Source organism: Piliocolobus tephrosceles, chromosome 17 (assembly GCF_002776525.5).
Source record: "Piliocolobus tephrosceles isolate RC106 chromosome 17, ASM277652v3, whole genome shotgun sequence".
Taxonomy (NCBI): domain Eukaryota; kingdom Metazoa; phylum Chordata; class Mammalia; order Primates; family Cercopithecidae; genus Piliocolobus; species Piliocolobus tephrosceles.
In genome coordinates this window covers 21,887,241-21,902,761 of record NC_045450.1, presented here as the reverse complement: position 1 = coordinate 21,902,761, position 15,521 = coordinate 21,887,241, and the positions used below count along the sequence as shown (strand labels likewise).

Genomic DNA, 15,521 nt, shown 5'->3' with positions numbered 1-15,521 from the left:
CCAGACCTTGTCCCCCACCCTGGTATTTTGTTGAGGCAGAGGACAGGTATTCAGGCACCCCGTGGTGGCTGACTTCTAGAGCACCTTGCTTTGGGAGTCATTCTTTCTTTTCTTATGTTTTTCATTTTATTGATTGATTGATTGATTGAGATGGAGTTGCTCTGTCGCCCCAGCTGGAGTGCAGTGGCGCCATCTCAGCTCACTGCAAGCTCCACCTCCCGGGTTCACGCCATTCTCCCGCCTCAGCCTCCTGAGTAGCTGGGACTACAGGCACCCACCACCACACCCGGCTAATTTTGTTTCTGTATTTTTCATAGAGACGGGATTTCACCATGTTGGTCCGGATGGTCTCGATGTCCTGACCTCGTGATCCGCCTGCCTCAGCCTCCCAAAGTGCTGGGATTACAGGTGTGAGCCACCGCACCTGGCTATTATTATTATTTTTTTTAGAGGTGGTGTTTCACCGTGTTACCCAGGCTGGTTTCGAACTCCTGAGTTCAAATGAGTCACCTACCTCAGCCTCCCGAAGTCCTGGGATTACAGGCATGACCAAGCATGCCCGGCCTTTTTAAAGAACTGACATACCAAGCCTGTAATCCCAGCACTTTGGGAGGCCGAGACGGGCAGATCACGAGGTCAGGAGATCGAGATCATCCTGGCTAACCTGGTGAAACCTGGTCTCTACTAAAAAACTAGCTGGGCAAGGTAGCGGGTGCCTGTAGTCCCAGCTACTCGGGAGGCTGAGGCAGGAGAATGGCATAAACCTGGGAGGCGGAGCTTGCAGTGAGCTGAGATCTGGCCACTGCACTCCAGCCTGGGCGACAGAGCGAGACTCCGTCTCAAAAAAAAAAAAAAAATTGACATACAAGCCAGGCGCAGTGGCTCTCGACTGGCTCTCACCTGGGGTGGCTCTCCCAGCACTTTGGGAGGCCAGAGCAGGCGGATCACAAGGTCAGGAGTTCAAGACCAGCCTGGCCAACATGGTGAAACCCGTCTCTAACAAAAATACAAAAACTAGTTGGGCATGGTTAGTGGCGCATGCTTGTAACCCCAGCTACTCGGGAGGCTGAGGCAGGAGAATTGCTTGTACTGGGTGTTGGAGGTTGCAGTGAGCCGAGATTGTGCCACTGCACTCCAGCCTGGGTGACAAAGCTAGACTCTGTCTTGGGGGAAGAAAAAAAAAATGACATATAATTCCCATAATATGAAATTTATCATATCAAAGTGTACAATTCGGTGGTTTTCAATGTATTCACTGTGTTGTGCGACCATCACCACTAATTCCAGAACGTTTCCATCACCCCTAAAAGAAACTCTTCCTTATTAGCGGTCGCTCTCCATTCTACCCTCTCCTACCGCCTGACAACTATCAATCTCTTTCTGTCTTCCAACTACCATTCTCCTTCTGCCTTCATGGATTTGCATCTTCTGGACATTTCATGTGAAGGAGATCATACAACATTTGTCCTTCTGTGACTGGCTTCCTTCGCTTACCATAAGCTCATCTGTGGTCTATAAGTGCTTCGTTGCTTTTTGTAGCCAAATAATATTCATTGTATGCATATACCACATTTTGTTTATTCATCACTAGTGAATGAACATTTTGGTTACCTCTGGTTTTTGGCTGTCGATTAAAACTCTTATGAACATTTACTTGCCAGTTTTTAAATTAACATGTTTTCCGTTCTCCTAGGGGAGTCCCTCTTAAACTCTGGGGCATTCCAAGATACCACATTAAAGAGACTGGTTTAGCATTAGATCAAGAAGGGACCCCCCCCCCAAATTTACCCGATTCAGCCCTCCTTTCTGACAAATGAAGAAATGGAGGTCCCGTGGGAGGGAGCCAAGTAACATGATAATCACAGCTGGCTGGGTGCCGTGGCTCATGCCTGTAATCCCAGCACTGGGACGCTGAGGCAGGAGGATCACTTGAGCCCAGGAGTTTGAGACCAGCCTGGGCAACATAGGCAGACCTTGTCTCTATAGAAAACTTAAAAAAAGTTAGGCAGGCCTGGTGGCATGTACCTGTAGTCTCAGCTACTTGGCAGGCTGAGGTGGAAGGATCGCGTGAGCCTGAAAGGTTGAGGCTTCAATGAGCTGAGATCATGCCACTACACTCCAGCCTGGGCAACAGAGTGAGACTCTGTCTCAAATAAATAAATACCAAAGCATAGAGAGCACTGAGCACAGGCCACATGATGAGTACTTTAGTTACATCGTCATGTTCTAGTCTCATGATGATCCTCATGAGAAAGTTACTACTTATTTCCTTCTTTAACAAATGAGTACCCAGAGCCCAGAAGGATGACTTTCCCAAGGTGTCTGAGCTGTCTGGTACATTTGAACCCAGGCACACTCAGCCCAGTTTGTGTTAGCATTGAGGGTAGCAGGGTGAGCAATGTCCTTATTTTCCCAATTCATTTGAAAGCTCTTTGAGGGCAGAAACATCATCTTCCAGTTCTCGTGTCCCTGAGCCCTCTCCTGAAAGCATTCATAATGAAATTTATCCTACGTAACCAGAGGGAATTGGACTTTGGATTGGGAGTTTGGCTTACAGTAGATCATATTTAATCTAGAGCATATATTGAAACTGTCCTAAATATGCACCACTGGGCTAAGCACTTGTAAGCTCTGACACATTTATTCTCACAGTTCCCTCTGCACAGGTTGCTAGCTCCACTTTTCAAAACAGGAAACTGAGGCTTAGAAAGACTAAGTCTAGCTGGGCATGGTGGCATATGCCTATAATCCCAGCTACTCGAGAGGCTGAGGTGGCAGGATCACTCGAGCCTAGAAATTGGAGACTGTAGTGAGCTATGATTGCACTACTGCACCCTAGCCTGAGTGACACAGCAAGACTCGCTTTCTACTAAAAAATTAGCCAGATGTGGTAATGTGCACCTGTAGTCCTAGCTACTCGGGAGGCTGAGGCAGGAGGGTGGCTTGAGCCTGGTAGTTCAAGGCTGCAGTGTGCTATGATCATACCACTGCACTTCAGCTGTGTAATAGAGTGCGACCCCATCTCTTAGAAAAAGAAAGGCGGCCGGGCGCGGTGGCTCAAGCCTGTAATCCCAGCACTTCGGGAGGCTGAGACGAGCGGATCACGAGGTCAGGAGATCGAGACCATCCTGGCTAACACGGTGAAACCCCGTCTCTACTAAAAACTACAAAAAAAAAAACTAGCCGGGCGAGGTGGCGGCGCCTGTAGTCCCAGCTACTGGGAGGCTGAGGCAGGAGAATGGCGTGAACCCCGGAGGCGGAGCTTGCAGTGAGCTGAGATCCGGCCACAGCACTCCAGCCTGGGTGACAGAGCGAGACTCCGTCTCAGGAAAAAAAAAAAAAAAAAAGAAAAAGGCTAAGTACCACAAACAGCAGTGTAATAAGTGGTTAAGAGTGTTGGCTCCAGTGCCCATTAGTCTGGGTTTGAAGCTGATTGTGCCTCTTCTACTCGGCCAGGTGACAAAGCACGTCTGTGCCTCAGTGTCCTCCTTACAGAATGGGGAAATAACCGCACCTACCTGCTAGGGTGGGTTTGAGGCTTCGGGGAAAAGTGTCTTTTTTTTTTTTTTTTTTTTTTCCCCATGAGACGGAGTCTCGCTCTGTCTCCCAGGCTGGAGTGCAGTGGTACGATCTCAGCTCACTGCAAGCTCCATCTCCCGGGTTCACGCCATTCTCCCGCCTCAGCCTCCCAAGTAGCTGAGACTACAGACGCCTGCCACCACACCTGGCTAATTTTTTGTATTTTTAGTAGAGACAGGGTTTCACCGTGTTAGCCAGGATGGTCTCGATCTCCTGACCTCGTGATCCGCCCACCTCGGCCTCCCAAAGTGATGGGATTACAGGCATGAGCCACCGCACCCAGCCAAAAGTGTCTTTTATGGCACTCAGCTTCCTGGTACTCACACATTGGTAGCACCTCGGGATCCCTTGTCACAGCTACTAAGTGGCAGAACCAGGAGTCCAACCAGGGCCTGATGGGCTGTTCTCTGAACCATGATTTTTTTCTCCTAAGTCAGCTGTTCCCAGGCCTGGGGCTTGTTTCTCCCTCTCCAGGGAAGCAATGGATTGAGAGGACATACAATTGGGGGTGTGGACTTCGGAGCCCGTACACCTCTGTTTGCTCCTTAGTCCACGAGCCCATGCAACTTTGAGTGCTTTACCTCTCTGTGTTTTAACTTTTCATCTCCAAAAGGGACATTGGGCCGGGTGCAGTGGCTCACACCTATAATCCGAGCACTTTGAGAGGCCGAGGTGGGTGGATCACCTGAGGTCAGGAGTTCAAGACCAGCCTGACCAATGTGGTGAAACCCTGTCTCTGCTAAAAATATAAAAATTAGCTGGGTGAGGTGGCACATGCTTGTAATCCCAGCTATTCTGGAGGCTAAGGCAGGAGAATTGCTTGAACTTGGGAGGTGGAGGTTCCTGTGAGCCAAGATTGCACTACTGCACTCCAGTCTGGGCAACAGAGCAAGACTCTGCCTCAAAAAAGAAGGGAGGTCAGCGGGGGGTAGGGCCAGGAGTGGTGGCTCACCTGTAATCCCAGCACTTTAGGATGCCGAAGTGGGTGGCACCTGAGGTCGGGAGTTCAAGACCAGCCTGACCAACATGGAGAAACCCCGTCTCTATTAAAAATACAAAAATTAGCCAGGCATGGTGGCACATGCCTGTAATCCCAGCTACTCAGGAGGCTGAGGCAGGAGAATTGCTTGAACCCAGGAGGCGGAGGTTGCTGTGAGCTGAGATCACACCACTGCACTCTTGCCTGGGCAACAAGAGTGAAACTCTGCCTCAAATAGAAAAGTGGCAGGGGGTGACATTGTACTAATGCCAACCTTATGGATTGTTATAAGGATTAAAGCTTTAATATATGCATAAAGCACTTAGAGCCATGCCTGGGAACGAGTGCTGTGTGTACCTTAGCTGTCATTATGGCCTGTGTTCTAGGTATCCCCCCTGATGAGAGCCCCCGCCGGGGTGGTCCTGCTGGGCCCTATCAGCAATCTCAGCGATTGGAACTGTACGCCCAGGCCACAGAGGCGCTGCTGAAGACCGGAGCTGCTTATCCCTGTTTCTGCTCGCCCCAGCGGCTGGAGCTCCTGAAGAAGGAGGCCTTGCGGAACCACCAGATTCCCCGGTAAGAACCCCAACTTGTTGCATATGCCTCACCGACATTGGGTGTGTTTGTTACCTGGTGCTGCATAAGAAATTTCCCTAAATGTGTATTATCTCTCAGTTTCTTTGGGTCAGGCATCTGAGTGTGGCCTCACCCGTTCCTTTGGCTCAGGGATTCTCAAAGCCACTAGCAACTACAGGTCCTAGCCAGTCCTGGAGTTCTCTTAAGGCTTAGCTTGGGGAGGATCTACTTCCATCTTCTCTCACAAGGCTATTGGCCAGCCTCAGGTCCTCGCTAGCTGTTGCCTGGAGACATCAGTTGTTTGCCATGTGGGCCTCTCCATAGGGCAGCTCACAGCATGGCAGCCAGCATTCCTGAAAGCCAGCCAAGGAGAGAGTGAGCAGGTACAAGCTGGAGTCCACCTAGTTGTGGAAGCGACTTCTCACCACTTTATAGGCTGTATATTCCTTATCTGGAATGCTTGGAACCAGAAGTGTTTTGGATTTTGGATTTTTGATTTTTTGCATATTGAAATATCTACACAGATATAATGAGATACCTTGGGGATGGGACCCAAGTCTAAACATGAGATTCATTCATGTTTCATGTATGCTTTATACACATAGGCTGAAGGTGATTTTATGCAATATTTTAAATAATTTTGTGCATGAAACAAAGTTTTGACTATTTTAACTGTAGCCTGTCACATGTGTTTGGGTGTTGAATTTTCCACTTATGGCATCATGTCAGCACTCAAAAGGTTTCAAATGTCAGATAGTTGTGGCTTTTTTTTTTTTTTTTTTTGAGACAGAGTCTCACTCTGTTGCCCAGGCTGGAGTGCAGTGGTGCCATCTTGGCTCACTGCAACCTCTGCCTCCCAGCTTCAAGCAATTCTGCCTCAGCCTCCTGTGTAGCTGGGACTACAGGCGCATGCCACCACAACTGGCTCATTTTTGTGTTTTTAATAGAGATGGGATTTTGTCATGTTGCCCAGGCTCTTCCCAAACTCCTGAACTCAAGCAGTCTTCCCACCTCAGCCTCCCAAAGTGCTGGGATTGCAGTCATGAGCCACTGTACCTGGACCATTGGAGCATTTCAGATTAGACATACTTGGCATTATTTTTGTTCATTAGACAGAAGTCACTAGGCCCAGCCCACACACAAGGGGAGGGGACTACACAAGGACAGAAACACCAGAAGGCGAGAATGATTGGGGGCCATGTTAGAAGCTGCCTGACACATTGGGTCTCAGAAAGTAATGTGTAAAGTAATTTTAATTACTTGTTATTTTGAATGGGCAAAATGTTCTATATTTAAAAGGTCCACAGGGCGGACATGGTGGCTCACGCCCGTAATCCCAGCACTTTGGGAGGCTGAGGTGGGTGGATCATGAGGTCGGGAGTTCAGAATCAGCCTGGCCAATGTGATGAAACCCCATCTCTACTAAAAATACAAAAATTAGCTGGGCGTGGTGGTATGCCTGTAGTCCTAGCTGCTTGAGAGGCTGAGGCAGGAGAATCATTTGAACCCAGGTGGAGGTTGCAGTGAGCTGAGATTGCACCACTACACTCCAGCCTGGGCGACAGAGCAAGTCTCTCTCCCCGCAGAAAAAAGAAAAGAAAAACGAAAGGTCCACAAAGGGCCGGGTGTGGTGGCTCAAGCCTGTAATCCCAGCACTTTGGGAGGCAGAGGCAGGCAGATCATTTGATGTCAGGAGTTCGAGACCAGCCTGGCCAACGTGGTAAAACCCCATCTCTACTAAAAATACAAAAATTAGGCCTGGAGTGATGGCTCATGCCTGTAATCCCAGTACGTTGGGAGGCCGAGGTGGGCAGATCACCTGAGGTCAGGAGTTCAAGACCAGCCTGGCCAGTATGGTGAAACCCCATCTCTACAAAAATACAAAAATTAGCTGGGCATGATGGTGGGTGTCTGTAATCCCAGCTACTTGGGAGGCTGAGGCAGGAGAATAGCTTGAACCTGGAAAGTGAAGGTTGCAGTGAGCTGAGATCGTGCCATTGCACTCCAGTCTAGGTGACAGAACGAGACTCCGTCTCAGAAAAAAATTAGCTGAGCTTTGTGGTGCATGCCTGTAATCCTAGCTACCTTGGAGGTTGAGGTACTAGAATCGCATGAACCCAGAAGGTGGAGGTTGCAGTGAGCTGAGATTGTGCCATTGTACTGCAGCCTGGGTGACAGAGGGAAGCTGTCTCAAAAAAAAAAAAGGTCCACAAAGACGTATATTGAAAGAACTCTCTTCCAGTCTTTTTTTTTTTTTTGTTAATTGTTTATTTAACAAGAGGAACTATTTCTTAGCCCACATATTCATGTGTCATAGTTCAGGAGTCAGTGACAAACTTCTCGGTAATTCAACCTGAAGAAATTCTTTATATTCCAAGGATTACTTTACACTCTGAAAGATACCAGCCTTCCTCATCTCCTCAAAATCTTTCATGGCATCATAGTTTCTGTAGAAATCTGCGTATGCCTTCTTTCTTTTATCAGCCACACCAAACTTATACAAAGCTGCAACTCCCAGGGATAGCACGAATGCTGTAACCATATGAAATCGCAGGCACTTGGCCAGAAGGCCACGCATCTGAGGTTTTGGCAAAACTTCGGATGCCATGGTAGTTGCTGTCCTTGATACGTATGCCAACCTCAATACCACCGTCCTTCCCGACTAAAGGTCTCTTCCAGTCTTGACTGTGGCCACTCAGTTCTGCAGAGACAACCAATGTTAAAATTTTCTTATGTCTCCTTCAGAGACATTCAGTGCATATACCGATAAGGGCCTATATTTTCTCTTTTTCCTTATTCACATGGTAGCACACAATGTACTATGTATGTGCTATGTGGGGCAATTTACCATGTCCACTTACTATCTTGAGGATCAGATATCAGTCCATAATAATGTATAATATAATATATATGGATATAACTTCATTTACTTAATCAGTTTCATCTTAACCTTTATTTTTAATTTATTTTATTTCATTTCATTCCTTTCCCTTCCCCTCCCCCCCCCCCCCCCCCCCGCCCTTTCCCTTTCCCTTGCTCTATTCCCCAGGCTGGAGTGCAGTGGCGCGATCTTGGCTCACTGCAATCTCCGTCTCCCGGGTTCAAGTGATTCTCTGGCCTCAGTTTCCCAAGTAGCTGGGATTACAGGCGCCCGCCACTACACCCGGCTAATTTTTGTATTTTTTTAGTAGAGACGAGGTTTTACCATGTTGGTCAGGCTGGTCTCAAACTCCTGACCTCAAGTGATCTGCCCAAGTGATCTTCAGGTGGCCTCCCAAAGTGCTGGGATTACAGGCATGAGCTACCACGCACGGCCTTAACAAATATTTATGTTGTTATTTTTTTCTTTGGAGAAGGATTCTTGCGCTGTTGCCCAGGCTGGAGTGCAGTGGTGTGATCTTGGCTCACTGCAACCTCCATCTCCTGGATTTAAGCAATTCTCCTGTCTCAGCCTCCCGGGGAGCTGGGACTAGAGGTGCACGCCGCCACACTTGGCTAGTTTAGTTTTCTTTTGTATTTAGTAGAGACAGGGTTTCACCGTGTTCCCCAGGCTGGTCTCTAACTCTTGAGCTCAGGCAGTTCACCTGCCTCAGCCTCCCAAAGTGCTAGGATTACAGGCATGAGCCACCACATCCGGCCCAAACCTTTATGTTATTTCTAATATTTGGTTATAAAAAAAGAGAGCTATGATGACTAATGTTGACATATGTCATTTTGCACTTGTTCGGTGTGTTTGCTGAATACCTTCCTAGAGGTGGAATTCCTGGGTCGAGTTGTAGCTTTGATGGATACCGCCAAGTGGCTGGCCCTTTACTTGTTTATACTCCCATCCACAGTAGCATCATCACATCATCACCCTGTAGTCCCAGCTACTCGGGAGGCTGAGGCAGGAGAATGGCGTAAACCCGGGAGGCGGAGCTTGCGGTGAGCTGAGATCCGGCCACTGCACTCCAGCCTGGGTGACAGAGCAAGACTCCGTCTCAAAAAAAAAAAAAGAAAACTATAAAGTCTGAGCCATATAAAACCTGTACTGTCCTAGTTGGGTTTTTTTGAGTTTGTTTTTGAGATGGAGTCTCACTCTGTCACCCAGGCTGGAGTGCAGCAGCGTGATCTTGGCTCACTGTAGCCTCTGCCTCCCAGGCTCCCAAGTAGCTGGGATTACAGGTGCACCCCACCATGCCAGGCTAATTTCAGTAGAGATGGGGTTTCACCATGTTGGCCAGGCTGGTCTCGAACTCCTGACCTCAGGTGATCTGCCTACCTCAGCCTCCCTAAGTGCTGGAATTACAGGCATGAGCCACTGTGCCTGGCTTCTAGTTGTTTTAGTCTGTCTTTTTACATTGACTTTTGTTTTCTAAATGCTGTTCTCCAAGCTGTCATGTTTGGATTACAGAACAACCTGTAAGATGAATACCTGTTTCAAATGTGCATTATTAAATATGTTCTGTCCAAGTGCAGTGGCTCACTCCTGTAATCCCAGCATTTTGGGAGGACAAGGGGCAGGAGAACTGCTTGAGTCCAGGAGTTCAAAACCAGCCTGGGTAATGAAACCTTGTCTCTACTAGAAATTAAAAAAAAAAGAAAGAAAAAAAGAATTAGCCGGGCATGGTGGGTAATGTGTGGTTCCACCTACTTGGGAGGCTGAAGCAGGAGGATCGCTTGAGCCCAGGAAGTCAAGGCTGTGGTGAGTCACGATTGCATCGCTCCAGCCTGGGTGACAGAGCAAGACCTTGTCTGAAAACAAAAGTTTTCAGGGACGCTAACTGTCAACTTTATTAAGGAGGATTGCTTTGTACCTACCACGTAGTGTAAAATAAAATCAAGTAATATAGTCTCAACAGTTGTGGCCCCCTCCTTTTTTTTTTTTTTTTTTTGAGACAGGGTCTCATTCTGTCTCCCAGGCTGGAGTGCCGTGGCACAATCTGAGCTCATGGCAACCTCCATCTCCCTGGTTCAGGTGATTCTCCTGCCTCAGTCTCCTGAGTAGCTGAGATTACGGGCACACACCACCACACCCAGCTAATTTTTGTACTTTAATATAGATAGGGTTTCACCATGTTGCCCAGGCTGGATTTGTGGTCTTTTTTTGATCCTAAGAGCTGGTACTGTTTAAGGCCCAAAGTAATAGTTTTTACAGATCTTTTAGCTTCAATTAAGCTTTTACAATAAAAAGGATTTGTATTGCACTGAGTTTTCACAAACTTTTGGTTTGTAAAATCCATACTGGATCTGTTCTTTTCCAACCAAATGTCTAGGCTTATTTGACTTTTCCACCCCAGTGATATTTCACTCTCTTTATTAAATATTAGCAGATATACTTTGATAACCAACACAGCTTGTATGAACACTGAGCAAGTGTCCATCATTATTACCTTCCTGTTTAGTCTGCAAAATATAACAACTTAGATGAACTGTCTGATTTGCTTTCGCTTATTAAACACGTTCACCATGAGATGATGTGTATAACATCAGATACCGTTAAACTAGACTAGGATTTAATACAAATCCTGAAAGCTTAAAATAAATACATACATACATACATACATACATGGCTGCATGGATTCCACAACAGGGCATGACTATAATTTTAAAAAAATAATAATAATCTGTTGGCCAGGCATGGTGGCTCATGCCTATAATCCTAGCACTTTGGGAAGCTGAGGTGGGAAAATCGCTTAAGTTTCACACCAGCCTGGGCAAAATAGGGCAATTCCATCTCTACAAAAATTTGAAAACTAGCTGTGTGCCAGCCAGGCATGATGGCTCACACCTATAATCCCAGCACGTTGGGAGGCTGAGGTGGGTGGATCTCCTGTACTCAGGAGTTTGAGACCAGCCCAGGCAACACGGAAAACCCTGCCTCTACCAAAAAACCAAAACAAAAAAACATTGCCGGGCATGGCGGCACACACCTGTGGTTCCAGCTGTTTGGGAGATGGGAGGACTGCTTGAGCCCAGGAGGCAGAGGTTGCCTTGAGCCGAGATCACATCGCTGCACTCCAATCTGAGGGACAGAGTGAGACCCCATCTCAAAACAAAACTAAAAAAACCAAAACACTAGCTGTGAGTGTTGCTACGTGGCTGTGTTCACAGATACTTGTGAGGCTGAGGTTGTGGGATTGCTTGAACCCAGGAGATTCAAAGCTGCAATGAGCTGTGATCATGCTGCTATACTCCAGCCTGGGTCACAGAATGAGATGGGGAAAAAAAAAATCTTCTGTCAACAGACAAATAGATTGTTTATAATAAAAAGACAATGTCACCGTAAACGTCATGACCTTGGCCAAATAGCTGAGCCCTTGATCAAATAGTTTACAGGCTGGAGTGCAGTGGCCGGATCTCAGCTCACCGCAAGCTCCGCCTCCCGGGTTTACGCCATTCTCCTGCCTCAGCCTCCCGAGTAGCTGGGACTACAGGCGCCTGCCCCCTCGCCCGGCTAGTTTTTTGTATTTTTTTTAGTAGAGACAGGGTTTCACCGTGTTAGCCGGGATGGTCTCGATCTCCTGACCTCGTGATCCACCCGTCTCGGCCTTCCAAAGTGCTGGGATTACAGGCTTGAGCCACTGTGCCCGGCCAACTTTATAGTTTTCTTACTGCATCATCAATGTATCGATGTAGAATATCTGTTCCAGGTAGGCGCGGTGGCTCATGCCTGTAATCCCAGCACTTTGGGAGGCCAAGGCGAGTGGATTGCTCGAGCCCAGGAGTTCAAACTCAGCCATTGCAACATGGTGAGCCCCCATTTCTACCAAAAAAAAATACAAAAATTAGTCAGGTATGGTGATGCATGCCTGTAGTCCCAGCTACATGGGAGGCTAAGGTGGGAGAATCACTTTACGCTTGGGAAGGTCTAGGCTACAGTGAGCTGTGATCACTCTACTGTACTCCAGCCTGGGTGACAGAGTGAGACCCTGACTCAAAAAAAAAAAAGAAAGAAAAATAAAAGAAATAAACCCTGTCTCTATTAAAAATACAAAAAAGTAGCTGGGTATAGTTGTGCATACCTGTAGTCCCAGCTGCTTGGGAGGCTGAGATGGGAGAATCACCTGAACCCAGGAAGTCAAGACTGCAGTGAGCCATGATTGCGCCGCTGCATTCAAGCCTGATCAACGGGAGTGAAACCTTGTCTGCTGTCTCAATGAATGAATGAATGTTTCTTCAGCTGACCCCATTGCTCTGGATTTAAAGAAATACCTTTTCTTCCTGGTTTTATTTAACCTTCGAGATCCATCCAATAATCTCTAATATCATCAATTAGCACTTCCCCTTTAACATCCCAAACACTAAGGTACTTCATTTTCCCAGTCTGAAACATGTTATCAGCCCGGCACAGTGGCCTGTAATCTAATCGCAGCACTTTGGGAGACCGAGGAGGGTGGATCACTTGAGAGCAGGAGTTCAAGACCAGCCTGGGCAACATGGTGAAACGCCATCTCTATATGAAATTTAAAAAAGAAAAGAAGCATTATTTCTGCTGCCGCTGCTCTGTTTGGAAGATGACAGAGCTCCCGGAGTTTTGCCAGTCTTTTGTTCCATTACAAGTTTTTCTGGAGCAACTTACTTTTTCTTCTTTAACTTTTTGTCAACCTCACTGTCAGAATTGCTGCCAGAAGAGCTTGAAGAAGCAAATTCCTTTGATTTAGACATTGCACTGCCCTACTCCTGCAGCTGAACACCCTTCTGTTCACTCATGTGCAACTGACTCATTTTTAAAAACAACTTTTTTGGCTGGTTATGGTGGCTCACGCCTGTAATCCCAGCATTTTGGGAGGCCAAGGCAGGCAGTTCACAAGGTCAGGAGTTTGAGACCAGCCTTACCAACATGGTGAAACTTGTTTCTACTAAAAATACAAAACTTAGCCGGGCGTGGTCACAGGCACCTGTAATCCTAGCTACTCTGAGACAGAGTACTGAGTACAGAGTACTGAGGCTGAGACAGGAGAATTGCTTGAACCCGGGAGGCGGAGGTTGTGGTGAGCCGAGGTCATGCCACTGCACTCCAGCCTGGGCAACAGAGTAAGACTCCATCTCAAAAAAAAAAAAAAACAACTTTTTTTTTTTGAGACAGGGTCTCGCTGTGTCACCCAGGCTAGAGTGCAGTGGCGCCATCATAGCTTACTGCAGCCTCAACTTCCTGGGCTCCCATGATTCTTCTACCTTGGTCTCCCACGGATCTGGGACTACAGGAATGCACCACCACGCCTGGCTGATTTTGTTTTGTTTTGTTTTGTTTTGTGGAGACAGAGTCTCACTATGTTGCCCAGGCTGATATTTTAAATTTTTAAATAAGAGACAGGATTTTGCTATGTTACCCAGGCTGGTCTTAAACTCTAGAGGTCAGACTGTCCTCCTACCTTGACCTCCCAAAACACTGGGATTACAGACATGAGCAACGGTGTCTAGTCCCATGCACCATTTATTGATTGATTGAACGCTTAGCTGTGTCAAAGACTATCCTTACAAGCATTCCATCTGTGTCTCAGAACGCTTTTGGGTAGTTAGCGGAATACCCTGTTAGAAGGGAGAAACGATACTTTAACTCACAGATGAATCACCTGGGGACCTAGTTAATGTGCAGATTCTGACTCAGTAGGTCGGGGTGGAGCCTGAGAGCCTGCATTTCTGACTGACTCCCGGGAGGCTGATGCTAGGGGCCCACAGACCACACTTTGAGTAGCCAGGACATCGATCATAGACATTTGTCTTTTGATTCTGCACAAGGCTGGAGGTGGGTGACTCCAGGATGAGACTAGCAGCGTAGGGATGCCAGGGCTCTATTTTGGCTTCTCTCTGCCTTCATTGCCCTCCCTCCCACAGTTGCAAGTAGCTGTGGCAGGTTTAAGCATGCTCCCCTCACAGGACAACATCCAAAGAGGACAGAAGTGGGGTAGTGGGAAATTTTAAGAAGGGATTTTCCTCCTGTGGCTGTCTCTCCTTGTCCTTTGGAGAGAAAAACCTTTCCCAGAACCTTAATTCTTCCTCACACCCAAGGCGTGCTTTTCTTCGCATCCTAGTGACTAGGATGGGGTTACATTCCTGCCTGGACTCGTCACTGGCATGGGGCAATAGGATTGCAAGATTGGCTATACCAATCAGGATTCAGCCCCTCAGACTAAGCATTTTGCTATTTTCTTGTTAGCAGGGAAAAAGCATGGAATGGCTGGTAGATAGGCAGACATTCATGTCTGCTACACCATGTTATCTTGGTTTTCCACACAACTGTATTATTATCCCCGTTCTAGACTGAGGAAGCAGCTTGCAGTAGTAACTGACTTGCTTAAGGTCACACAGCTATGACAAAGGTAGGACTCCTGTCCATCAACCTGTCCATCAGCAGTACTCACGCTGCTCTGCTCCCCATCAGGTATGACAATAGGTGCCGGAACATGAGCCAGGAGCAGGTGGCCCAGAAGCTGGCCAAGGACCCCAAGCCTGCGATCCGCTTCCGCCTGGAGCAGGCAGCGCCGGCCTTCGAGGACCTGGTGTATGGCTGGAATAGGCATGACGTGGCCAGCGTGGAGGGAGACCCAGTCATCATGAAGAGCGATGGCTTCCCCACATACCACCTGGCCTGCGTGGTGGACGACCACCACATGGGCATCAGCCACGTGCTGCGAGGCTCCGAGTGGCTCGTCTCCACTGCCAAGCACCTGCTTCTCTACCAGGCCCTGGGCTGGCAGCCACCCCACTTCGCCCACCTGCCCCTGCTCCTCAACAGGGATGGTAGCAAGCTCTCCAAGAGGCAAGGGGACATTTTCCTGGAGCACTTTGCTGCTGAAGGCTTCCTGCCCGATTCCTTGTTGGACATCATCACCAACTGTGGCTCAGGTTTTGCAGGTACCTGTCCACCTGAGCGGTCCCAGCAGCAGAGAGTGTGGCCAGGAGGAGCAGGGCTTTGGCTCAGACAGTCCTGCTCTTTGGTCCCAGCTTTGCCATCTACCAGCCGGGTGACCTTGGACAAGTTTATTCTTTTATTCAACAGATGTTTATTTTGCCAGACACTGCATTAAGTGCTGGGGCTACAATAGTGAGCACGATAGACACAATCCCTGCCCTCAAGGGGCTTATAGTCTCTGAGCCTCAGTTGCATATCTGGAAAATGGGGATAAGTGTCTACTTCATAGGGTTAGGATTCACTGAGCTCAGGAGTGTAAGGTACCGAGCCCAGCACCTGTCACACAATAAGCACAAAAAATGACAGACCCTATGATTATGACAATTATTGCTACTATTACAATCATGTATGCTAACAGTATTACTAGAACTAATATGGATCTACTTTCTTTTTTTCCTTCTTCATTTTACTGCCAGATGAATCTAGTTTATTTCAAGCTGAGCACTTATCCATGATCCAAGACTTAGACCTAAACCTTGAAGAAGCAAGTAT

At 47.7% G+C, this 15,521-nt stretch overlaps 2 protein-coding genes and 1 pseudogene across 4 annotated transcripts in view; 1 reads left to right on the top strand and 2 right to left on the bottom strand.

Annotated features, from left to right (window-relative positions):
- EARS2 (glutamyl-tRNA synthetase 2, mitochondrial) overlaps positions 1–15,521 on the top strand; it is a 35,471-nt gene that overhangs the window by 8,003 nt on the left and 11,947 nt on the right. For all 3 annotated transcript variants that reach the window (XM_023189342.1, XM_023189343.1, XM_023189341.1), the window contains 2 exons: positions 4,945–5,134; positions 14,499–14,971. In XM_023189342.1, the coding sequence (XP_023045110.1) occupies positions 4,945–5,134; positions 14,499–14,971 (663 nt within the window). The remainder of the gene's footprint in view (positions 1–4,944; positions 5,135–14,498; positions 14,972–15,521) is intronic.
- LOC111524216 (cytochrome c oxidase subunit 6C-like) lies at positions 7,379–7,796 on the bottom strand. The gene has a single exon (XM_023189345.1). The coding sequence runs from the start codon at positions 7,740–7,742 to the stop codon at positions 7,515–7,517; it is 228 nt and encodes a 75-aa protein (XP_023045113.1). The 5' UTR covers positions 7,743–7,796; the 3' UTR covers positions 7,379–7,514.
- Positions 11,714–12,781, bottom strand: LOC111524215 (annotated as a pseudogene).